At 40.4% G+C, this 26141-nt stretch overlaps 1 protein-coding gene across 1 annotated transcript in view; it reads left to right on the top strand.

Annotated features, from left to right (window-relative positions):
* ZMPSTE24 (zinc metallopeptidase STE24) overlaps positions 1-22852 on the top strand; it is a 41893-nt gene extending 19041 nt beyond the window's left edge. The window contains exons 7-10 of the mRNA XM_047084334.1: positions 1683-1867; positions 13795-13899; positions 17017-17160; positions 21096-22852. Coding sequence (XP_046940290.1) covers positions 1683-1867; positions 13795-13899; positions 17017-17160; positions 21096-21320 — 659 coding nt within the window. The 3' untranslated portion in view covers positions 21321-22852. The remainder of the gene's footprint in view (positions 1-1682; positions 1868-13794; positions 13900-17016; positions 17161-21095) is intronic.
* The last annotated feature ends 3289 nt before the right edge of the window (positions 22853-26141 follow it).

Here is a 26141-nt window from a genome sequence, read left to right as displayed (position 1 = left end):
TCCCCTAGGTGATTTTGGTATAGGTATTCCTTGAGCTACACTTTAAGATATTAATTTTATTTTATTCATAAGCGTACAATTTGCTTACTTCCATAAATAAGGCAGCTTCTAAGAAGTATTTTTAATTTAAAAATTAGAATCAAAGGAGACATAAATGAGATAGAAGTGTAAGACCTCTGAATTACACATAACTTTCCAGATGCTGAGGTCCTGAACTACTGACAAAATTGGACCATGTGTTTGACTGTTAATTTCTAGGCAACAAAACCAAAAGATGAAAAAATAAACACATAAATAGGTTAATATTTATCAAAGTCTTACTGTATTCTAAACATATATACTTCTATATATGTAAATATACTGTATTCTAAATATATTGTTGGGGCGCCTGGGTGACTCAGTTGGTTAAGCATCCAACTCCTGCTCAGGTCATGATCTCACCGTTTGTGAGTTTGAGCCTGTGTCAGGCTCTGTGCTGACAGCTTGCTCAGAGCCTGGAGCCTGCTCCAGACTCTGTCTCCCTTTCTCTCTGCCCCTGCCCCACTCACACTCTGTCTCTGTCTCTCTCAAAAATAAACATTCAAAAAAATAAAAATACAAATAAATAAACATATATATATATATATATTGTTAAGCATATTTTACACTAGAAGTGTGAATAGATACAAAATACACATTTTCTGTGAGACATCTCAAATTCTCAGGAGAAACAAATGTTTTATCATTTCTTCTTTTTAAGAAATGTATATAAGTAATAGTAGTAGTTTATGGATCAGGTGGTATACAATTGATTTACTTAGAATTTCTCATGTAATCTTTAATCCAGTTCAATGAGCTAGAGATTAGCCTTTACCATGAACAGGTAAATGAAGCTTAAAGAGATTAAGGAAGTTTCTTACATTTACACAACTAGTACATGGCAGAGCCAAGATTTGAACCCAAAGTCTGCTTTTAACCACTAATGTCTCTATACAGTGTAGAACATTTAGAAAATAAAGAAAAATATAAAGAATCAAATAAAAAAATCAACCATAGTTCAGCTCCTGTTAGCCACATACTGTTAAGTATGTTCTTTTTTTTTCCAGTCTTTTTAAAAATAGCTTTAATTTTCTTCTGATTCTAGAAGTAAGTATACTTATTTTAAAAAGCCTTGAAAAGTATAAAGGATGGAACAAAAGTCTATAGTTCTAGCAGCCAATGGTAAACACTTCAATATATTGGTATATGTCTTCATAGGCTTGTGTTTATGCTTTTCTATTTACATGTATTTTTTTTTCATGACAATAATGGAACCTTATATACATGAAGTTTTGTATCCTTCACAGTACATTGGTGAACTTTTTTTCCATCTTGTTAAGATTCTTCCAAAAGTATTGCTTTTTTCTGGCTGTTTAAATTCCATTTCGCAGCTTTACCGTAATTCAGTCATTCCACTACTGTTGGATATTTAGACTTTCCTTATTGCTGTAAAGCTGCGCTGAGCACAAATATTTGTTGGCAATATGGCAGGAAAACAGACAGTCTCCACTGCTGGTGGTGATTTATGTTGATACATTTTTCTTCAGGTATTAAACAGTTTGAAAATGTTAATGTCCTTTGCAGTAATGCAATTTCTAGGAGTCTCACCAGAGGACCCCAGACTTTTTAATTCTTTTCCATGCTTTGAACTGTCTTTTCCTTAGGATCTAAACGCTCTTCCCACAGCAATGCTTATTTTTATGGCTTCTTCAAGAACAAGCGCATAGTTTTGTTTGACACTCTACTAGAAGAGTATTCTGTACTAAACAAAGCCATCCTGGAGGAGTCTGGCATGGAAGCCCGCAAAGATGGAGAAGGGGACAGTGAAGAAATAAAAGCTAACGTTAAAGTGAGTTTTTCTTTTCCTAAGAGGCCCTGGGCTCAGTTTTTATAAACAGTTACTATGACAGCTCAGAATAATATCAGTTTCTGTGCAGTGAGTGGTGAATTAAAGGAGACTACCAAATAAGAACACCGTGGCACCTTTATAATTCTGGTATTTGGGAGAGACTATCACTATTATTACATGCTAACTACCTCTCAAGCTTTTATAGAATGTACACATGGAAATCGGAAGTGTAAGACAGGAAAATTCTTATGATTATAAGCTGTCTTTAAAACAGGACTTCATACATATTCTTGATATGTTTATGATCAAAGACTTCCCACAGGTAGGCCAAAGAGGAGATAAACATTTGATTTTTACCTCATTGAGATGCAGAAATGATAGGCTTGGCAATGGAGAGACTTGGATTTGAATCCTGGTTCTGTCATTTAGTAGCTGTGTGTCCTTGGGTACACTATATAATGTGGTTGGCTTTCTTTTGTTTGTTTGACAAATATTTATGAAACCTGTATTCTGTGCTGAGATACTTTGCCTGGCACTAGAAATGCAAAAATAAAGAGGGAAGATCTCGAGAAGCTTGTGATCTGAAGGGGAGAAATATAACAGTGAAGAAATATAACAGTGAAGTTATGTATACTGAATGCAGGGGGAGCACAGGAGAAGACATGTCTTAAATCTGACTTGAGTCTCAGAAAGCTTTTTCGGGGGGCTCCTGACTGGCTCAGTCAGTAGAGCATATGACTCTCGATCTAAAGTACCAAGACTAACTGGGGGAAGAAGGGACAATGATAAGAAACAGCACAGTTTTAATCAGGAACAGCCAGCAGTATTTCTATATGTATTGGAATATGCTATTGGCCTTGGTGTCATTCAGAGATGATTTTGGTTCTGTATAACTCTAGGCAATATGTTAAGTTCTCTAAATCATTGATCATTGATGTCTCTCTTTTTTTTTTATTATTAAGTTTATTTATTTATTTTGAGAGAAAGAGTTGGGAGGAGGGGCAGAGAGAGAGGGAGAGAATCTCCAGCAGGCTCTGACATGGGGTTCAAACTCACAAACCATGAGATCATGACCTGAACCAAAATCAAGAGTTGGACCCTTAACCAACTGAGCCATGCAGGCGACCCTAGATCATTAATTTCTTTTTTTTTTTAAGTTGATATATTTTGAGAGAGTGAGCATGCACGTGTGTCATGTGCACAAGATGGTGAGGGGCAGAGAGAAGGAGAAACAGAATCCCAAGCAGGCTCTGAGCCATCAGTACAGAGCCTGGTGTGGGGTTTGAACTCATGAACTGTGAATTCTTAACCTGAGCTGAGGTCAAGAGTCAGATGCTTAACCGACTGAGCCACCCAGGCACCCCTGAATCATTGATTTCTTAATTAAAAGATGCTGCTGCGGGGTTTCTCACCTTGGCACTGTTGACATTTTGGGCCAGGTGATTTTTATTGTGGGAGGGTATCTTGTGCATCATAGGATATTTAGCAGCATCCCTGGCCTTTCCCCACTACATGCCAGTATCAACCTTCCCTACCACCAACACCTGTTACAACTGAAAATCTCTCCAGACGTTGCCAGATAGCCCTTGGGGGCAGGGCTTGGGGGGCAAGAACTAGGAAACTAGTTGCGAAACTAGTTCCTAGCAGAACTAGCAGAAACACTGGGCTGAAGCTGCCTGCCTTTAGGGCTCTGAGGATTAAATGAAATGATATAGGTGAGATACTTTGTACTCCATATTATACATTCTAACTACTAGGAAATATTATCATTTGAACATACATTTTGATCCTAAAAAGATAGTCTAATAAAGTGGCCTTGCCTGTTATAAATATGTACACGGGGCAAGATTCTGTGAAGGGATTAAATAGCATTGGGAGAGGGTTAACTCCTGTAATTTAGCTTATTTTTGAAGTAGGGTTATCCTTCCGGTTAGGATGTTGGAATAAAAGTCACTTTGGTTTGACCAAGAGTCAGGATTTTAAGCTAAGAAGAGATCTTAAGGTTATGTCATCAGTGGGAACACTGAAGTCCAGAAAGGGTAACTCGGGGACAGCACAAGGGAATCATGCAAGGTCAGCAGGTCACTCTGCTTAAGAGGTACCCACATCCAGGGATGAGGAACAGGGGTAACATTATAGCCAAACCATGATGTTAGATAGTGGCCCACTGATTTCAAACAGTGTGATGAAATTACTGATCTTTAGTATCTAGGAGAACAGTATTCTTTCTTTCTCCTCTTTCTAGTATTTCTCCTTTTTCTAGGAGAACAGATTCTTTCAGTAAATCTTAAAAAAGATTAGATAGTCTTTTGAAATGTGTTGAGTGGAGTCTCTGAGTTATTTTGCTGGCTTTTTTGCTTTATTTCATTGATAACTACAAATATTTTAGTATCTGTGTATAAGTTACATGATTAAAATACTTTAGACATAGTCCTGAAGAACCTTTAATGGAAGAGACTAGCCCTGTACACAAATAGCCCATAAATTAAAGCAGAGTGTGGTAAACATCATGAATGGCTGGAATAGTGTGGCTTTTAGAAATTAAGAGGTTAATGAGGATTCTAATAGATAGTTTTCTTCTTTTTTAAAAAATTTTTTAACGTTTATTTATTTTTGAGAAAGAAAGACAGAACATTAGTGGGGATGGGCAGAGAGAGAGGGAGACACAGAATCTGAAGCCGGCTCAGGCTTTGAGCTGTCAGCACAGAGCCTGACATGAGGCTTGAACTCAGGAACCATGAGATCATGACCTGAGCCAAAGTCAGACGCTCAACCAACTGAGCCACCCAGGCGCCCCCTAGTAGACCGTTTTCTTAACCGAGAAGATATTTGAACTAAGCAGAATTTTGACTTGGGAATGGGGCTTTTCAGGTCAAAGTTATGAAATGAATAAAATGATACAGACATAAAAACTACACACTGGCTCTTCTAAGACTAATGATTAAATGTATTCTTATAGATGGGGATGGAAAGGTACACTGGGACCAGTTTGTAAAATTCTTCCTGAAGATGTTGAGTGGTTGTCTCCAATGGCCAGGAAGGTTGATTTGGGTAGAAGCCAAAGCTTGCTTTAGGAAGATTACAATTTGGTGGCAGCATATAGGATAGAACAGATTGGAGGCAGAGAGACTTCTGGGGCCTAGTGCATCAAGGTAAGCATGAAATAAAGAGAGTCTGCATAGAGTGAGAGGTCAGAATAAGTTCAAGAGTCACAACAAAAGATGGATTTAAAGTACCTGGTGATAGTGCTTGTGGGGAGTGAAGGAAGTCAAAGATTGATTCAACACAGAAAGACAAATACCTTATGATTTCACTCATATGTGGAATTTAACAAACAAAACAAACAAGCAAAGGGGAAAAAAGACCGACAAACAGACTCTTAAGTATAGAGAACAAACTGATGGTTCCCAGAGGGGAGGTGGCGTGGGGATGGGAGAAATAGGTTAAGGGAATTAAGAGCACACTCATCATGATGAGCACTGAGTAGTGTATAGAATTGTTGAATCACCGTATTGTGCACCTGCAACTAATATAACACTCTGTGTTAACTATACTGGAATTAAAATAAAAAACTCAGTAAAGAAAAAAACAAAGATTGACTCAACACTCATTAACTGCAGTGCTTTCCAGTGTATGTGCCATACTATTTTAGGGAGTATATTAGTATTTTAAATTTGAATAGCTATATCTTTATTAATGTATATTAGGACAATGATAAAACTAGCATATAGTGATTTCATAAATATTGTCATTTAGGACAAGGCTAAGTTTTAAATTTTTTTTTTTTTCAACGTTTATTTATTTTGGGACAGAGAGAGACAGAGCATGAATGGGGGAGGGGCAGAGAGAGAGGGAGACACAGAATCGGAAACAGGCTCCAGGCTCTGAGCCATCAGCCCAGAGCCTGACGCGGGGCTCGAACTCACGGACCGCGAGATCGTGACCTGGCTGAAGTCGGACGCTTAACCGGCTGCGCCACCCAGGCGCCCCCAAGGCTAAGTTTTAAAAAGTGAATTGGTTTAGAGAAAGCTATTGAGTAAATAATCACATAGAGAGTACACAGATGTAGCAGAAGTTTAGGAAACAGTGGTTTAGTCAGGACCTGCTACTGAACACCTACTATGTACAACACATGGGCGGGGGGGGGGGCGCGTTCAATCTGGATGAGGTGGAGAAAATGAAGCATTTCATTTTCAACAGAAGTTTAAAGGAGAAAACTAAGTTATCTGAAATCCCTCCTCTGAGGGAGAGCTAGTACATTTTGATGAATGTTTCCATAATGGTTATTAACATTTAAAAAGATGTCTAGGAAACTTGACTCTAGGATTTTACCCTTCAGGAGACAAAGAGAATATTTGGAACAACCTGTCTCAAAAGTAGTTTAAAAGGAAAAGTAAAACTATAGAAAAGCTGCCCCTTTGTAGAAGAAAGTATTTCCCAGCAATGGTAGGGTTATATTCAGTCTTCCCAGTTAGTAAGAGTAAATGGAAAGTGCACAGGCTATAGAGATATGGGTTCGGGTTTTACCCACGACATACTAGCGAGATGATCTTAAGACATTTAAAAAAAAATTTTTTTTTTTTAATGTTTACTTTGGACGCAGAGAGAGATAGAGCATGAGTAGGGGAGGGGCCAAAAGAGAGGGAGACACAGAATCCACAGCAGGCTCCAGGCTCTGAGCCGAAGTCAGATGCTCAACCGACTGAGCCACCCAGGCACCCTGATCTTAAGACATTTTTAATTTCTCAGCTACCTCTTCTTTATCTCTAAAATGAAGATAATATTCCTCTCCTGCCCAGTTTGGTGGTGTTGGGATCAAACGAGTCAGTGTATGAATCCTGTGAAAAAGCAAGTGCTATAGAAAGTGGTGCTTCTTTCTGTTCTGTTCTGTGAAATTAGTGTGGGAAGAAAAGAAAATTCAGTTTTGTCTAAGAATCTGTCACAAAAAAACAAGAGTCCGTTAGTGGACCCTGTTTAAGCTCTTTTCATTCCGTATCTTTGAATGTGACTCTGTGCACTTCTAAGTAGCTTCCTAGTAGTACGTGAGTGACTCGGCTGGTTAAACGTCCTACTCTTGATTTCGGCTCAGGTCATGATCTCACCTTACGTGAGTTCGAGCCCTCTGTTGGGCTCCATGCTAGCAGTGGAGGAGCCTGCTTGGGATTCCCTGTCTCCCTCCCTTGCTGTCCCTCTGGCACTTGCGCTGTCTCTGTCTCTCTCAAATGAATAAACTTAAACTATATATATATATATATATATATATATATATATATATATATATACACACATACATATATACATATATAAACTTAAAATATATATATATATACATACATATATACATACATACACATATATATATATATATAGCTTCCTAAACCTAGACACAGGAACCTGCGCCATCTAGTAGAGAGCTGGTTGTTTAATGAAAGAATTCATAGTTCATACTGGGAAGCTGGGAACTAGTGAAAACAGAAGCCTGAGGACCAAGTTACTTTATATAAAATGAGGCAAATGATAGCTGCCTTCTAGCAGTGGAGATTAATGAGCTGCATGTAAAATGTCTGATCCACACATAGGCCATTAATGGGTGGGAGCTATTATTTTTATTATTAAACAAAACAGCCATATTTTTGCTTATGAAAGCAATAGAAAACTTAGAAAACATGACTAATCCGCCTGACCATAAACATCTTACTATATGTATTTCTAGTCTTTATAAACTCATTTTTTCCATCTTTCTCCTCCTATTGGATATATGGATTATTGCCAGTGTTTTGTTGTTAAAAATATTCTTGCAGTAAATATCTTCATATGTGGATCTTCAGTCTTAATTTCCCCCTTAGAATAGGTGTCTACTAATTGGTGCTTTAAATTGTGATTCTTTCTTAATGGCCCCGAAGGTGCAGGTGCACGAATGTCTCTCTGTCTTTTAAACTAGGCCAGTTTTCTTATCGGTTCTTGCTGTGGCCTAAATTCTAATACTTGAAAGGAAAAGAGATAATAAATGTCAATACTATCTTGCAAATCTCTTTATCCTCTTTCTCATGTATCTACCCAGCCTCACTTTAAATGGACATCTCCTTAAAAAGGAGGAATTGGGGAAGGAGGGGAAAGGTGGTAGAATATCTAGATTCCAATAAATCTTACTGCTTGTGTTCCCATTAGGTTGCATTTTTCTAAACTGCATAAAACAAAATCAATTCCACAATTCATCTGGGTTTTTTTGTACCTCACCCTTTTAAGTATCTGGAGTATATTTCAAAACTTTCTTGGCCTTTACTTTCTAGGATATAAGTTCTCTAATTGTTGCAGGATATTGTGTGTGTCAGTAGGTCAAGCTTATTTAGTATTTGGCTCACATCTTTATATCTTTTTGATATTTTATTTGCTTGGTGTTTCAGTTATTGAGAGAAGTATGTTAACATCCTCTATTATGATAGATTTGTCAGAATAAATGTATTCTGAGGAAATAGTATTAGATACATGTAAATTTAGAATTAATGCATCCAAAGGTAAATTGAACCTTTGGCGAATTCTGTGGTGACCTTCTTTAGTAATGCCTTTAAGTTTCTTTTCTTTTCTTTTCTTTTTTTTTTTTAATTTTTAAGTAATCTCTACACCCAACATGGGTTGGGTCTCGAACTCACCGTTCTGAGGTCAAGAGTCCTATGTTCCACCTATTGAGCCATCTGGGCGCCCATTAAGTTGCCATTTAAGTTGATTTTGTCTGATGTTAATACAGCTACACCAGTTTTCTTTTGGTTAATGTTTGCTAGATGTCATCCATTTGTTTAAAAATTTCTTGAGCTAAAATTCACCATTTCTACCATTTTTGAGTGTATAATTCACTGGTTTTTATTTATTTTTATCACGTTGTGCAGTGAGCCACCACTAACTCAATCATCCTTTTACTTCTCAACTTACCATCCTGTCTTAGATGCCTTATACATAGCATGTAGGTAGATTTATGATTGAGAGTCACTATTTTTTTTTTGACCAGCTTAGTTTATTTATATATGTTGTGATTACTGATACTTGGAATTGTTTCTGCCATATTACTTTATGCCTTTTTCTTCTGTCCTTCCCGTATCCCCACCCCACCCCTGAACATACACATGTACATCTTCATGCCTTTTTTTTAAACAACTGACTGAGGGTTTTAAAAAATTCTATTTGAGTTGTAATTCAGGTTGGAAGGTTCTTGTATGATTGTGCTTTCAGTGACTGCTGTTAAAAATTAGGATTGCCCAGGGGCGCCTGGGTGGCTCAGTCGGTTAAGTGTCTGACTTCAGCTCGAGTCATGATCTCACAGTCTGTGAGTTCGAGCCCCACGTTGGGCTCTGTGCTGACAACTCAGAGCCTGGAGCCTGCTTCAGATTCTGTGTCTCCCTCTCTTTCTGCCCCTCTCACACTCTGTCTGTCTCTCTGTCGCTCACAAATAAATAAACATTAAAAAAAAAATTAGGGGGCGCCTGGGTGGCGCAGTCGGTTAAGCGTCCGACTTCAGCCAGGTCACGATCTCACGGTCCGTGAGTTCGAGCCCCGCGTCGGGCTCTGGGCTGATGATGGCCCAGAGCCTGGAGCCTGCTTCCGATTCTGTGTCTCCCTCTCTCTTTGCCCCTCCCCCGTTCATGCTCTGTCTCTCTCTGTCCCAAAAATAAATAAACGTTGAAAAAAAAAATTAAAAAAAAAAAAATTAGGATTGCCCATATAACTTAAAATCTTAAAATATATAGTATCTTCATTGCTTCCTGAACAATCCAGGGACCATATACACTTTGATCCAATTCCTCCTTTCATCTTGTGTTTTATTTTTATTTTATTTTATTTTTATCTCCCAAATTAGCATTATAATTATTATTTCATACAGTCATTTTTTAGATTTACTCATATGCTTACCTGTTTCTTTGCTTACCATTCCTTATTCATCTTATACCTTCCTTTCAGAAATAACTTTCCTTTTTCCAGAAGTATATGCCTTAGCAACTTCTTAAGAAATTTTTGGATTTTGTTTTTATTTCATTCTCATGCCTAGATGTCAATTTAAGACTATCTTCTTTTTTTTTTTTTTTTTTTGAGAGAGAAACAGAGAAAACATAAGCAGGGGAGGGGCAGAGAGAGAGGGAGAGAGAGAGAATCCTAAGCAACCCATGAGATCATGACCACAGCCAAAATCAAGAGTTGGATGCTCAACCCACTGAGCCAGCCAGGCGACCCAGGACTGACTGTCTCATTGAGCTATTTATATTAGCACTTTAAAGATGCCATTCCATTGTGTTGTGGCTTTTGTTCCTGTTGAAAAAGTCTACTCTGAGCTTTTGTCATTTCTTTTTCTTTTTTTTTTTAATTTTTTTTTTCAACGTTTATTTATTTTTGGGACAGAGAGAGACAGAGCATGAACGGGCGAGGGGCAGAGAGAGAGGGAGACACAGAATCGGAAACAGGCTCCAGGCTCTGAGCCATCAGCCCAGAGCCTGACGCGGGGCTCGAACTCACGGACCGCGAGATCGTGACCTGGCTGAAGTCGGACGCTTAACCGACTGCGCCACCCAGGCACCCCTGTCATTTCTTTATAGTTCTCTTTGGTGGTTCTTAAGATTTCTCTTTGATTTTCATGTTCTGCAGGTATGGACTTCTTTATCTCAGTCCTACTTGGGATATATTGTGATTCCTAAATCTAACAACTTAGATCTTTCCTGAAGTTTTGAAAATTCTTGGCCAGTTGTATCTGTGAGTGTTGCTTCTCTCCCATTCTCTCCAGTCTGCCTTTCTGGAATTCCAGTTAGATGAATGTCACACTGTCTCATTCTGTCTTCCACAAGTGGTAAACACTATTTCATATTTTCCCTCTCTTTATTCTTTTCTCTAGGTATATTTAATCTATTTATTCTTTAGCCAGCCTGTTGTGTTTCAGTTTTAAAGCTCTGTTTGTTTCTTTTTCAAACCAGTTTGGTTGCTTCTGGAATTCTCTAGTTCCTTCCTCAGTGTTTTTAGATCTCTTTGTGTAAAGCATGCTGTTTTTTTTTGTTTTTTGTTTTTTTTTGTAGCTAATAGTTCCATTATCTGAAGTCTTATGGAGCTAATGGTGCTCTTTATTGTTTCTGCTAACTTACTCATTGTTCCATTGTCTTCTGAAGTCTTTGGTAATTTTTATTGTGACCTCATAATGCATCACTGATTTTAATCTTTAGGAATCCTGAGGGGTCTGGGTTTAGGGTACAGTCCTCAATAGAGGATTTGCATTTGCTTGGGTCATCTGTCCCCAGTGCCACCAAACCAGAAGTATTTTAATCGGTCAGCTTGGGATTTTTCTGGACCATATTATACAGATAATGATTTTGAATTTTAGTAAGAAATATTTTTTTTTTTCACTCTAGGTGAGACTTGACAAATTTGGTTTATTTTGCCACTGTAGTTTTTCCTAGCTCACTCTTTGACTCAGAGTGTAGCCCTTCATGGATTTGTGCGAGGGATCTCAATTTCACCTCCTCACCTTTGGCTTTTCCTTTTTTTTCTGACGTACTAAATAAACTATATATCTAAAAGGATATTTATAACTTAGTATTTTTAGATGTCTGAGGGTTTTTCAGACTATCTAGTTAGTAACATTGCCAGACTCAGGTGTCTAGGGGGGTGTGTGTGTGTGTTCGTGAGTGAATATGTGTGTGTACATGTGTGAGTGTGTATAAGATTAAATTGTTCATTGTGTCTTGGCACTGTTTACATTGAATCTGGGAAATTTATGAACAGAATTTTATTTGGCTTAGTAAACATTATATATCATCATCCATATGACCACCTGCCATTTATGTTTAATTTTGTAATATTGTAATAATACGCAAATGATTACATATGTGTCAACTAAAGTTATTTATCTTATTTGATTGATGAATATTGAATACTTTTACATTCATAGTTTGTAAAAGTTGAAAGTACAGGTCTCTGGCATCAGACCACTTGGCTTCAAATTCTAGACTTTGGCTTTGTGGTTAGAGGAAAATTAGTTAACTTCTCTGTGCCTAAATTTTCTCATCTATAAAGTGGTATGGTAAGAATACTTTTGTCATGGTGATTTTGATGTATAAATGAGATAATTAAGTATTTAGCACAGAGGGCCTATGTATGTAGTCACTGTTTAATAAATGTTAGCAATTTTTGTAGTTATTTTTTTTTAATCTTTCCCAGCCCGGTCTTCATATGTGTTGAAGGGAAAAAAATTCAGATATTTTCCTTATATAATTTCTATGTCATCCATACTGCTTTTTTTTCAGGTTCTAGTGTTCTATCTTAACAGCTTCCTTCATATATCTGGTAATTCTTGGTTGTCTACTCCTTAGTAAGAGAGTGGGGGCTAAAAACTTGATTGGAATCTCTGAGCCTGTAGCTAAGGCTTGTCCACTTTGAGCTTCACTGTAGGGTGACCTGGGTGGGCTTCTTGCTGGAGAACACCTGGGTGTTAGTATCCTCAGGTGTTTCCTGGTAGAGTGGTCAGAGTTCCCAGGGAGTACTCATCTGATCCTCTGCCTGGGGGGTAGTGTTCTGGGAGCCCAGTGTGGGGAGAGGGCTTGGTGGGGGGAGAGTCCTCAGTGTTCAGCATACCCTTACAATAGCTAACCTAACACAGACGCATAGTCTGTGTACGCAGACCATGCTCGTGTGCCCTGGCCCTCCACTAGGCCCACTTGCTAGTTGAAAGGTCCTCTTGTTTTACCCAGAGAGAATGAATGTTTAGGCTCCTTCCAGGGACAGGGTCAGTTGCTTTTTTGTATAGAGTTGGAGAAGGAATCTATAGCTTTAACTACTGCTGAAACCACTCTCACTCAATTCTTATTTTAGCTGCCTTCCCCCTTCCCCCAGTTCCAGAAGTACCTAGTGCTGTTAGTTCCCAAGCCCTGTGAAGACTGTGTGGGATAAATCAGGCTGCTTCTGCTTGCTGCACTGCTGGCTTGTGAGTCAGCTTTCTTTAGTCTGCTAAGTCCATATCACTTGTCCATCTGCTTTCCTGCTTCCAAAATGTTGCTGTTGTCACCTCTCCTGTTTTCCCCTTCCTTGTGGGTTTAATATCTTAAAAATCTCTTGGTCGTAGTTTTATGGGGGATTTTGTTCTTTCTGCTACCTTGACTTGGAAGTTTTGATTTTTTAAATGGCAATTCATGGTGTATTTGTGATCATAAGTGATATGTGCTTATTTGTGGATAATTTGGAAAATAGGAAAGATATAAGCTAGTTACACATCACTATAATTTCTATCACATAGAAAAAACTACTGTTGATATTTGATGTACATCATTTGTTTCTGTGTTGTTCATTTTTATGTGCACATTCACATTTTTTCATCATTGGGATCACTATTTTTAGCTTTGTATCATGCTTTCTTCACCTAGTAAACTGTTTTCCCATGTCAGAACATAATTTTTGAAACATTTCTAATGGGTTTATAATATAGCTGTCATATAAATTTGTCATGATTTATTTAAATGTCCTACTGATAAAGATTTATATTTTTTGTTTGTTTGTTTTGTTTTTTTTAAATATATGAAATTTATTGTCAAAATGGTTTCCATACAACACCCAATGCTCATCCCAAAAGGTGCCCTCCTCAATACCCATCACCCACCCTCAAGATTTATATTTTTAACATTTGTTTTTTGTTTTTGTTTTTGTTTTCAAATCCAAGTTAGACTATAAGTCTCATGAAGTCAGGGAATGTCTATCTTGTTCATGATTCTCTCTCCAGTGGTTAACCCAATGTCTACCACGGAGTGATTCAGAGAATGTTTTGTTAAATGAATGAACAATTTTGCACAAAAGTCTGATTGTTTTTTTTTTTAAGTGAGAATCTAAGAAGGGCTCTTACTGGGTTAAAAGGTACAAACTTTGTGAAGGTTGTTAATAATTTATTTGCAACGTGTTCTTTGATTTAGAATAAGAAACAAGGATGTAAAAATGAGGAAGTGCTTGCTGTACTGGGCCATGAACTGGGACACTGGAAGTTGGGACACACAGTCAAAAATATCATTATCAGCCAGGTAAGTTGGGAGTGACAGTTCCCTTTTTATGGCAAGGTAGTCAGAGGAGAAGTATGGCAGGCAGGAGAGGTGGTCTAGTAGAGAGGTTAAGACGGACTCTGTAGCCAGGATACCTGACTTCATATCACGGCTCCTTGACTTCATCCCTGTGCCCTCAGGCAAGTTCCTTAACCTCTCTCTGCCTCCATCCCTTATTGAATGATAATACTTCCTAGGATTGATGTAAGAATTCACTGAGTTAATACATGTAAAGACTGTGGAGTAGTACGTGGAATGTGGTTAGGACTGTGTCAGTGTTGATCGTTACCACCACCATCACTGCCTGCAGTCACTCAGCTATGAAGATCAAGAAGCGTGAGGCTTGATAAGCTGGATTTTTTTGTAAACTTTTTTCTCCTTTAAAAGTCATTATAGGGGCGCCTGGGTGGCGCAGTCGGTTAAGCGGCCGACTTCAGCTCAGGTCACGATCTCGCGGTCCGTGAGTTCGAGCCCCGCGTCAGGCTCTGGGCTGATGGCTCAGAGCCTGGAGCCTGTTTCCGATTCTGTGTCTCCCTCTCTCTCTGCCCCTCCCCCCTTCATGCTCTGTCTCTCTCTGTCTCAAAAATAAAATAAACATTAAAAAAAAAAAAATTTAAAAAAAAAAGTCATTATACATCTATTGAAAAGAAGTTGGAAAAATGTAGTAAAGATAAAGAAGAAAATAACTATTCCTATAACATTCCTCCTCTGGGACCTAAATCACCTCTCTAAACCAACTGTTACCATAGTTGTCAGGATCCAGGTGAAATAGCACTATACTTTGTTGACTGGTTTGGAGCGGGTGTGGCCTTCACTGAGTCTAAAGTAGGTCTTTGTACCTTTCTAAAGGGCCGCTGGTCCTGGAGGACGGTGTGTGTGAGGATTTGTAAGCCCCCATGGGCCCTTCCTGTTGCCTTGCATCTTTCAGCAGAAAATGAGTTCCTTGGCTTGAGGCTAGTTGTATGGATACATGGCAGTAGATAAGAAGATAAGTCCAAATCCAAGTTCAGAGTATTCAGTCTAAAGAGGAAAGTCTCAGCCGCCTTCATGAAGAAAGGGGTCCAATGGAATTAGGCTACCCTGAGGTGGTCGGCTGGTCCCTGAGGTGTCGTACCTGATGTGGGTGGGGTTGACTGCCCCTTCTAATAGATTGGGCACTCATCAAAAGCCAGTGGGGGAATGTCTGGGTTGTTGACCAATGCACTGACTCCATTTCTGGCACCTTGACCACTTTGTTCAAGAGTCCTTTGACCAAGTCCTAGAGTGTCTAGGGAAAGAGGCTGACTGACATCCACAGAGCAGGTATCTTCTCCACCTTCTCCACAGCCTCCTTTACCATGGACTCCTTTGGTGAACATTCACATTGGGCCAATATATCATCGTACTCTGGGCTAATTTTGGAAGTTTTTCCACATACCTCTTTTCCAGATCTTCTTGTTAGCCATCCTTGAGTTTGTTCCGAGGCCCTGATCATCCAGCCAAACCAATATTTACCCACTGCCAATGATTTCATCCTCAGCTCAGGCCTTCTCTTCTTCCAGACTGAGTGGGCAATGAGGTATACTACTAAAGTTTCCTTCACTGAGAGTATTTCCTTCACCACTGTTTGCCAGGAACAGCCCTGAGTGGTTCTGTAATGCCATAGCAGTTCATTTCAGCTGGTGCCAGCAAATTGTATTAAGTTATTTGTAAAATGGGCTCGGATTTTTCCTCCTCAATCAAATGATTATAGGGAGCTCCCCATGAACAGGGTTGGCTGAGGGATGGCAGAGGGTCAGGAGTTGGCATACTAGGTGTATGAGCTACCTGCTCTTTTAACTTCTGCCTTCATGACATCCTTCATTCCCGCTCGCATATATGCCACTTAGGCGTGATGTTGGGGCGCTTCAGGACATTCCAGTTTCCTGGCTAGGTGAGCCAGCATAGCATCCAGTGTAGGAGAGGCAGCTCGGTTTGCAGGGTCCTCCCGTCCCAGTCAGGAATCAGTCTCTAGTAGGGCACAGTAGCAAACCCAGAGTTGTTTTTCAGAAAGACAGTAGTTACTTGACAAAAATGATATGCATAGCTCATAATTCTAGGACCTTCATAATTCTAGGAGCTTGTCATGTGGATCCACGGGGTTACAAGGGCTGACTGGCGAGCTGCTTGCACTTCATCCTGGGGCTGGTGAACCTTATGCTGAGCCCCACTCTAGGCTGGTAGTGTTTGAGTTCTCTGGCAAATGGTTTGGAGCAGCACCCTCAAATATGGTACCTATGGTCTCCCAAGATCCTGACCTGCCAAGGGAAAGAATGGTATTTGTTCTCTACCTTACTCCAGTACCCCTTTACTCATATTTTGGTACAGACTTTTGACTCTTTTTCTCTCATTTATTGTTAAAGACACATCATTTTTCTCTTGGACCTAACTGCTCAGTACAGCTCCAGTGGTCCTAAAAAGTATTCAAGGGAAGCTTGTTTCTTGGAGCTTCCACATCAAAGTCAGGTGGAAGGCCTTGTATCTGATTATGATTTAATGCAAACAAAGCCAGAATCCATTCTAGCCATTTAACTTTTTACAGAAAGAAAATATCTCATTGCTGTTGGCCACTTTATTATTATCATTATTTTTTTTAATGGTTTTATTTATTTTTTGGGGGGGGGGAGGGTGAGACTGAGCGTGAGCAGGGGAGGGGCAGGGAGAGAGGGAGACACTGAATCCGAAGCAGGCTCCAGGCTCCGAGCTGTCAGCACAGAGCCTGATGTGGGGCTCAAACCGTGAACCACGAGATCATGACCTGAGCTGAAGTCGGAAGCCCAACCGACTGAGCCACCCAGGCGCCCCTGCTGTTGGCCACTTCAAACCCTCAGTTATTAGAGCCTCCATTTAAGCCTGTCCTTCTAAAAAACTCTACAGCTTATACATTTGGGGAAATTTTATTTTTCCTTCTAGAATAAAACTATAAAATTACCTAAATAACTTGTTTCTCTGATTACACTAACACTATTGTTAAAATCATGCCATGATGTCTAATTCTAGGTTTTTTTGGTACTTCTGATTCCACAGTGAAATAAATCACCTTAGTAATAACTTAGAGAGATTTTGTATCTTTCTTTCCAGATGAATTCCTTCCTGTGTTTCTTCTTGTTTGCTGTATTAATTGGTCGAAAGGAGCTTTTTTCTGCATTTGGTTTCTATAACAGCCAACCCACTCTAATTGGATTATTGATCATCTTCCAATTTATTTTTTCACCTTACAATGAGGTAATGTATAATCTTTATAATTATCTTACATATGCCCTTGTATTTCAAATCTAGAACCTTTAGGAAAAGAAATAAACAAAATAAACAAAACTGTAGTTTTAACAAGTAGATGAAACAAAACCTTTTAGTCCCTTGATTTACTGGCCAGAAGAAAGTAGAAGAAAAACCCAAGCCCAAATGAACAAATGCTTGCATGCTGTTAATGGGGGAATAGTGGAGGACTACTAGACTTTGGTGGTGAAAACTTAGATCCTAACGTACCTCAGAGGCATGGTAGGTGGAGATTAACTAGGAGAATGCTAAGTCCTAGATGACGTATTCACCAGTGTTTGGCTGAAAATCTTCTGTGTGTGAGGGGACGAAACAGTGATAGTTGAGTGCCTGTATGGCTGGATAAGGGAGGCAGTGTGACAGTGTTCCCCTGATCGCGTCCTCCGCCCATCCCCTTCAGAATGGCCTTAGGGTCCCACCCACCACAGGCCCTCTAAGTCAGAACTGGGCGGGGTGTTATGTTAAGTGAGGCTTAAGAATCACTGCTCGGATTGCCCAGTAGGGAGACTGCATACAGGTGATACGGCATGGATTGAGACTGTATATTAACAAATCTGATGATGGCAACATGTCATGATATTTGATAAATTAAGCCAGGAAATAATATTGGGGATCTTGAGTGATCTCCATTGACAAAAATTCTCTAAGACAGGTTGTAGAGTTAAGATTTTTAGATAAACTAAATGAATCCTATTTCTCCATTAAAAAAGGGGGAGGAGGTTTGGAAGAGAAATAGGAATAGATCATATTTGCATAGCATTGTCCACATAAACTAACAAAGTTTTCCAGAACACTGAGATTTATTACCTTTAAATTCTTTTTTATTTTAACTGAGAATATTTATAAAATGCCTTTATGCAGTTTGTTACTGCTTAAAGAGGTGAAAGAAGACTTTTTTTTTTTAAGATTTTAAGTAATCTCCACACCCAGTGTGGGGCTTGAACTAACAACTCCGAGATCAAGAGTCCCATGCTCCACTGACTGAGCCAGCCAGGCACCTCTAGAGAACTTCACAGTCCAGGAGTGCCTTAAGGACACTGAGCTATGTATACTGAGTGACTCCCGCTGCTCTGCTTTTGAAGCAGTTGTGCTATTTATTTAACAAATTTTTTTGTTTCTTCCCTCACTGTCAGGCTGATGATCCTGTCAGTGTGACTTTCTTGTATGTCATTATCCCTTTCTAGTTGGTATCCTTAACCTACACTAGACGAGAAAATCAGATCATCAGACTCATTGGGTCGCGGGTACTAGATTGACTGATTTGAAGGGTCCTATTCTAAGTACAGGCATGCACGGTGTTAGTGGTTATTCTTTGCCGCAGCTAATTTGACTGCTCAGAGATTTTTGTTTTGCTTGTTTGCTCTCTTATATTGAGTGGTTGAGTTCACTTCAAAAACCACCCAAATAAATGTGGGATATTAGAGTAATTTGAAATGTGATTAATCCGCAGAGATATTAGCAACTGTTTAAAAAATCTTGAAGAGCCCACGAGATTTGTTTCAAAAGAACTAGGTATTTAAACAAAAAGACTTATGTTTAATTGTCAGCGTTTAAGAGGGCATGATAGGATGGGGCGCCTGCCTGGGTGGCTTAGTCGTTAAGCGTCCGACTTTGGCTCAGATCATGATCTCACAGTTCGTGGGTTCAAGCCCCACATCGGGCTCTGTGCTGACAGCTCACAGCCTGGAGCCTGCTTTAGATTCTGTGTCTCCCTCTCTCTCTCTCTCTGCCCCTCCCCCTCCCCCACTTGTGCTCTGTCTCTTCCTCTCAAAGATAAATAAACATTAAAAAAATTTTTTTAATAAAATTTAAAAAGAGGGCATGATAAGAAAGAGCTATTTTCCTGGGAAAGATGGGGAAATTGCCCTTAATATTAAGAAAAGTTTGGCCGTGTACAGCAGAGCCAGCAGGTGCAGGTTAGTAAAGAATGCTTTGCTTGGGACACTTACAATCAGGAGAAAAATTGATCCATCGATAGCTTGACGAGGACCACTTAATGATTCTGTCCCAAAAAGTCTATTCAAGATTTGGAGAGAAATTTCAGGCAGAATTCAGATATTAGTTTTGAATATGTCTAAGAAGGGATTAGGAACTCCCAGACTTCATTTTGAAACTCTCTATTTGCTAGTAGCAGTGAGAGGTACAAATGAGAGACTTTTTAAAACTTATTTATTGTCTTAATGCTGAAGTATTTTAAGGTAAGAACTAGAACTCATGTCATTCAACCTGAAGTACTCCAATATACAAATAAATTATTTTTCCCTCAGAAATGTGTATTTTCTTTTTTTTTTAATTTTTTTTTTTAACATTTATTTATTTTTGAGACAGAGAGAGACAGAGCATGAACGGGGGAGGGTCAGAGAGAGAGGGAGACACAGAATCCGAAACAGGCTCCAGGCTCTGAGCAGTCAGCACAGAGCCCGACACGGGGCTCGAACCCACGGACAGTGAGATCGTGACCTGAGCCGAAGTCGGACGCCCAACCGACTGAGCCACCCAGGCGCCCCTGAAATGTGTATTTTCAAATGAAGTTTGTCCCCTTTGTAATGGTCCGTTCAGAGACTGGATATTTATTCTGGCAATGTTGTCATAGCTCAGAACATTTTAGAAAATTCTGTTTTGAGCTTGTAGACTATAGCCTCTTAGATGGAATTAGTGAGCAAGAAATTTTTTTTAAGTTTTTTAAAATGTTTATTTACTTTTGAGAGAGACAGAGAGAGAGAGGATCTGAAGCGGGGTCTGTGCTGACAGCGAGCAGCCCGATAGTGGGGCTCAAACTCGCAAACTGTGAGATCATGACCTGAGCTGAAGTTGGACACTTAGCTGACTGAGCCACCCAGGTGCCCCAAGAATATATATATATATTTTTTAATTTTTGAGAGAGACAGAGAGAGAGAGAGAGACAGACAGAGCACGAGTGGAGGAGGGGCAGAGAGAGAAGGAGACACAGAATCTGAAGCAGGCGCCAGGCTCTGAGCTGTCAGCACAGAGCTGGACGTGGGGCTCGAACTCACAAACTGTGAGATCATGACCTGAGCTGAAGTTGGACACTTTAACTGACTGAGCCACCCAGGTGCCTCCCAAGAATGAATACACACACACACACACACACACACACACACACACACACACACACTTATTTATTTATTTATTTATTTATTTTAATGTTTATTTATTTTTGTGAGAGACAGAGACAGAATGTGAGTGGGTTGGGGCAGAGAGAGAGGGAGGCACAGAATCCGAAACAGGCTCCAGGCTCCGAACTGTCAGCACAGAGCCTGACGTGGGGCTCGAACTCACGAGCCATGAGATCATGACCTGAGCCAAAGTTGGACGCTCAACTGACTGAGCCACCCAGGCACTCCAAGAATATATTTTAATAGAGAAAGAAAAGGTCTGAATAGAAATCACCACGACTTAACTCTGACCCAGAGGAAGGTGGTGTGTGTGGGCTATGGAGGTACCAAGAATCTCAGCGCCACAACCTTCTAGCTGTGTGACTTCCACCAAGTTATTTCACCTCTCTGAACATGACCTTCCTCATCTGTGAAACAACAGTAAGACTAATGACCATGTAGGATTGTTGGGGAATACATAAAGTGCCTACAGCAGTGGCTGGCACCTGGCAGATGCTTAAAAATTAGTATTTTTTTGGTAAGAAGAACATTGATTTGGGTATATATCTGTTTCTGGTCTGTTTGCTTGGGGGAAAAGTCTCAATTTATAACAATTCCCCACCTTAGTTCCCTAAATACTAGTGATCTTCCTTTGGACCTGTTGTTTCTCTTATCCTGAGCTGGACTTTGCCCGCACGCCTTGCTCATGCGCCTGCCAGTGGCCGCAGAGGCGGGCAGTGGTCAAACCCCTTCTGTTTACTTTTTCAGGTTCTTTCTTTCTGCCTAACCGTCCTAAGCCGCAGATTTGAGTTTCAAGCCGATGCGTTTGCCAAGAAACTTGGAAAAGCTAAAGACTTATATTCTGCTTTAATCAAACTAAACAAAGATAACTTGGGATTCCCTGTTTCGGACTGGCTGTTTTCAATGTGGCATTATTCTCACCCTCCACTACTGGAGAGGCTTCAAGCTTTGGAAAGTTCAAAACAAGACTGAGGTGCCCAGGGTCTGCGACTGAAGACATTTCTGATTATTTCTGTCCTGGCAGCATGTTCCAGCTCTTGATGTTTTTAAACCTTTTTTTTTTTTTTTTTTTTAAGAAAAATTATTAAGTACAGAAAAACCCAGATTTAAATACATTTAATATCTCATTTCAAAAATGATTTTAATAATCCATTTCTTAAAACACTGGATGAAATTTTGAGGCTTAATGTTTTTAAAAGCATGGTTTTATCTCTAGCATCTAATTTTACCATCAACTTTTAAAATTATTTGAGAAAATACAGAACTTGTTTTATTTACACACTTATATGGAACCTGCATATAAGGTGTTTGGGGGCCTGTGTTTAAAAGAGGAACACCACCCAGAGTTTTGTCTGTGAGGGAGTGAGACAGTGGTCCCAAATCACTGTGCTCGGACCTGAGTTGAGATTTGTTTTTACTTCCATGTTCTTGTGATCTAACCTGGTGAATCAGTGTTTTACATAAGGAAGAAAGGTAATAATTGGTAAGGCTGATGTGATTTAAATGAAACCAATTAGAAATATGTTCTGTTCTACCAAATGTCTCTGTTCCCTCTCTTGCATCACACCGATCAGGAGCTTCTAAATAGTGCTTTGAAATTAGAAATTATGTTTAGAAGGTTTTAAATCACTGGGTTTTGTTTTTGTTTTTAGGAAAATCTCCGTCTTTATCTTTCTTTCTACCTGGTGGATATGATCTCATTACGGCGTAAACTAGTATTTTTCAGAACATTTCAGCTTTTTCCTCATTTATACTCTGATTCAATAAACAGTACATCCTTTCACTTAGCAGCAATCGCCATATTGAAAAGGTTTTGCTATTTTTAAAGTGGCAGAATGTGGAAAGAAGAACAAAAGGACATTTTAAGAGACATAGGGTGAAATACTGATGGTTCTCTTATGGTATTTCAGGAAAAAAATATAGTTTTATATCTCTTTCAAGAACAGAAGAGTTTCAGTTTTTATTTTTGTAATTTTTATCGGGAAGTCATAAGTACTAATCAGGCCTGATTCCATTTTTGAAAATTACAGTTCTTGATGTGCAGCTAATTTTTATTTTCAAAACAAATGTCATGAAAGATTACTTTTCCAGTTTTCAAAGCTGTGTGTTTGACTGCTTCGAATCTCTGTCCATTTTCTGAATGAGAGCTTACTTTGTGCCTGGAGCTCGCACCCTCTGGTAATGTTTCCTTTCTGGGCATTCATCCCAAAGCGGATCAGCTGTGCACCTTTGGTATCTGGCCAGAAAGTCTTTTACTCAGCTGATATTTGGGTACTGCCTTTACATGGAAATATAATAAAAATAAAGCTAGTTTAGTACTGCATTATTTATTTTCCTAAGGCTAAAGAGGAGCAGTCTGATGATTTTATCCAGCACCCTTTATCTGTGAATTCACGCTGTGATAACTGCCTTTCCTTCCTTCTGTGCCTTTGAATACAAATTTCAGTTCTGCACAAGTGAAACATTAAAAATTGCCAATGCGGATTGATGGACTTTGTCCTTAATTTGACAAAATTGTGTGTCATTTGTTACCTAGACGTATGTTTGTTATCCCAGAGGGACCGAGGGCTGGTCGTGACGAGTGGGAAGAAGCGGCCCTACTGCTGAGCGACGCCACTGCCACCCTGTGCCTGATGCGCACAGCCGTCTCTGTGCCTTCCTCCTGCTCCCCTCCGGAGGGCCACCGCTTCTTGAGGTTTCCTCAGAAGCTTCCTTCGGAACCACTGCTCCACTTCCATCAGCTCAGGTTGTCTTCGGTCTGTCTGGTCTGCTCCAGCTGCCTCTTTGGGCTCCCTTACCTGTGACAGCAATAGCTAGCTTTTTGATATGTGATTGTTTGACCTAGTCACCTCCAGTTTATGGATGGCAGAGGCATAGGGATGGCTGGCTAGTACTGATGGGTTCCCTGGATTCTGACCTGTCAGGGGCAAGAGTAGAGAGGCCAGCTAAGGAAGGAGGTGGCACTCTGTACCCTAATTCTCCCCCTAATATACAGGGGACAGAATAAAGCAGATTAAGGCCTCAGGTAAAATGGCAGGGCCTCGGCAGTGTTGATCTCTGAATAAGGTAGAGTCTGCTGAGGTAGAGTATGTACTGTCTTTTTAATTTTTTTTATTTTTTAATGTTTATTTCTGAGAGAGAGAGTGTGTGAGCGGGAGAGGGGCAGAGAGAGTGAGGGATATACAGAATCTGAAGCAAGCTCCAGGCTCGAGCTTCAGCGCAGAGCCCGATGTGGGGCTCAAACCCACAAACCGCGACACGAGATCATGACCTGAGCTGAAGTCAGATGCTTAACCAACTGAGCCACTCAGGCTCCCCAAGTGTATATTGTCTTTGTATCAAACTTGGCCCTTTGCAGAAGTCTGAGAGCTACTAGTAAATTTTCCCTCTGTTGAGGATGGGAGCAGAATTCCTAGGATTAATTCAATAATGTTAGTTCCAGTGATGGTGCCAGCTTGCCTGTGGCCTTTATGTTCTCCCCATCATCCTTAATCCTGTAGGTAGCATTCCCCTCCCTGAGGAAGCCTTCTTCCATTTGGTCTTCATCAATCCTTTGGATTCTTCTGCACATATGTTTTATGTAGCTTTGACTGTTTTGAGTGTTTTATCATTATTAGCAGAAAGCTTAATGAGTACTACTTGAGGGTTTTTAAGTTCTGTGCTAGGTGCTATACAAAGAAAATTACAAGGAACTTCTATCTCAAAACGTACATTTCAAGACCACAATGATGTGAGCAAGTAACTTGTGTAGCAGGCTGTATATAGTTTGGTGGGAAGGCAGGTACGGCCCGTAGTGGAACGGTACCATCCTGTTCAGACAACACAGATAGGAAAGCCTCTGGGTCTTCTTATCCAGGATGGGTTCCAGGGAGGAGGATTTCCCAGTTTGACCAGAGACAGATAGGGAGATACATATTTTCTAAAAATCTGTGAAACCAGGACTGCCCACACCCAGTAAGCAGGATGAAGCTTGCAGTTGGCAGTTGGAGAGGAGAGGATTGCTAGAGGACCTGAGCAAGTTTTGAAATAGGAGTAGGAATCAGCTGAAGAAGGGTGGGGGTGGTATTCCAGGGAACAGCAGGTATAAAAACAAGAGAACTGGGACATTTTAGGAACTGCAAGAAGTTAGGAGTGAGAAATGAGCCTGAAGAGGAAGATGGGCCAGGCCCAAGGGGCTTGTGTGCCATAATGAAGCTTATGGATATTATCCCAAATAATACTCATTTAGCTAATATAAAGTTCCTGTTAAATACTGTATATTGTTGGAGGCTGAGAATACAGCAGTGAAGAGAACAGCAACAACAAAAAAAACTGCCTTCATAGAGCTTACATTCTAACTGGGGAGACAACGGTGTTTATGGAATGAATGAATATTTGCTGAATGAGTGAAAAGGAGAGATCGACAGGGTTGGAAATGAATTAGCGCTGGAGGTGAAGGCAGGAGTTAAAGATGATGTGGGTTTCAGGCCTGGGCACCTGGTAGATGGTAGAACTAGTCACTGAGGTAGGGTACGCTGAAGAAGCAGTTTGGGGGAGGGGAATGACTTCAGTTTTGGACAGGTCGAGTTTGAGGTGCTTATCACATAGGGTAGGCGAAGGGGCAGAGGACACATTTCTCATCCACCTGGAGCTAGATCCACTAGCTTTGGTTCAAGGTGACCTCGTGAGCAGCATGACACAGGCCCAGTAACTAAGGCAACTGGCTGTGGGTCCTATCACCAACAGAAGCCTTGTTCTGTGGCTAAGAAACAAGCCCACCATTTATCCTGGGAATATTTCTGCTCCTACCCGATCTTTTAGAGCAGCCTCTGGGCTGCTGCTACACCGTTCCTGTGCATGCTTACCTGGCAGAGGGCCTCATCAGCTTCTAAGCCCGCCCAGTGCCCCGGTCTCAACACCCCCTTTGGAAAGTGCCAGAGTACCCAGCAGACAACTGGAGACCCTGTTTGTCGGTAAAACACCAGAGCTCTGGCTGAAAGCCCTTGTCACTGTTGATTTTAGCAGCGTGGGTTGGACACTGGCCATCTGGGTTGAAAGATTAGTGACTTACTAAATTACTTGAAACAAAAATCCCATCATCCGGACTCCTGGAGTTCTGCCAGGGGCAGGTTTGGGACCTGAGTCTTCGCAGGCCATGGAGGAGAGACTCCTCGGCCTCTGAGAAGGAGCTGGGCTCTCTTGATGCAATACTGGCTTGATGCAGTTCGGGCTTCCTGAATCCCCCTTTTCCTGACTGCAAACGGGGAGGGGTGGGGGTTGAGTTCCTACTGCGTTTTTGTTGCACTAGACTTTTGTCTCTCAAGGTCCAGTAGTGGCTATTCATTCTTTTTTTTGTTTTTTAAAGTTTATTTGTTTTGAGAGAGACAGCACGAGTGGAGGAGGGGCAGAAAGAGAGGAGACAGGGAATCCCAAGTAGGCTCCCTGCCATCAGTGCGGAGCCCGATGTGAGGCTCAAACTCAGAAAATGGTGAGATCGAGATCGTGACCTGAGCTGAAAACAAGAGTCAGATGTTCAACGGACTGAGCCACCCAGGCGTACCTGAAGGTTCATTCTTGACGGGAAGGGAGGAACCTGGATGCTCTGGGCCATCTGGGAACGTGCCTCAATCACACACAAGCTGAGACCAAGTCCTTCCTGGCCTGATGATTGGTGGTGCCTTCCTTTCAGCATCCTGAACATACTAGTCATTTATTTAATAACTATTTATCGAGTACTTACCATGTGCCAGGAATGTTTCTTGTTTGGTTTTTGGTTTTGTTTTTCAAACTTTTTTCTTTTCAAACGGGGTGTGT

The sequence above is a fragment of the Lynx rufus genome, unplaced genomic scaffold, assembly GCF_022079265.1.
Source record: "Lynx rufus isolate CCGP_SWC_20201006 ecotype Redwood Valley unplaced genomic scaffold, mLynRuf1.p SCAF_2, whole genome shotgun sequence".
Classification (NCBI taxonomy): Eukaryota; Metazoa; Chordata; class Mammalia; order Carnivora; family Felidae; genus Lynx; species Lynx rufus.
Note: the sequence above shows the minus strand (reverse complement) of the source record. Positions and strands in the feature narration are given on the sequence as shown.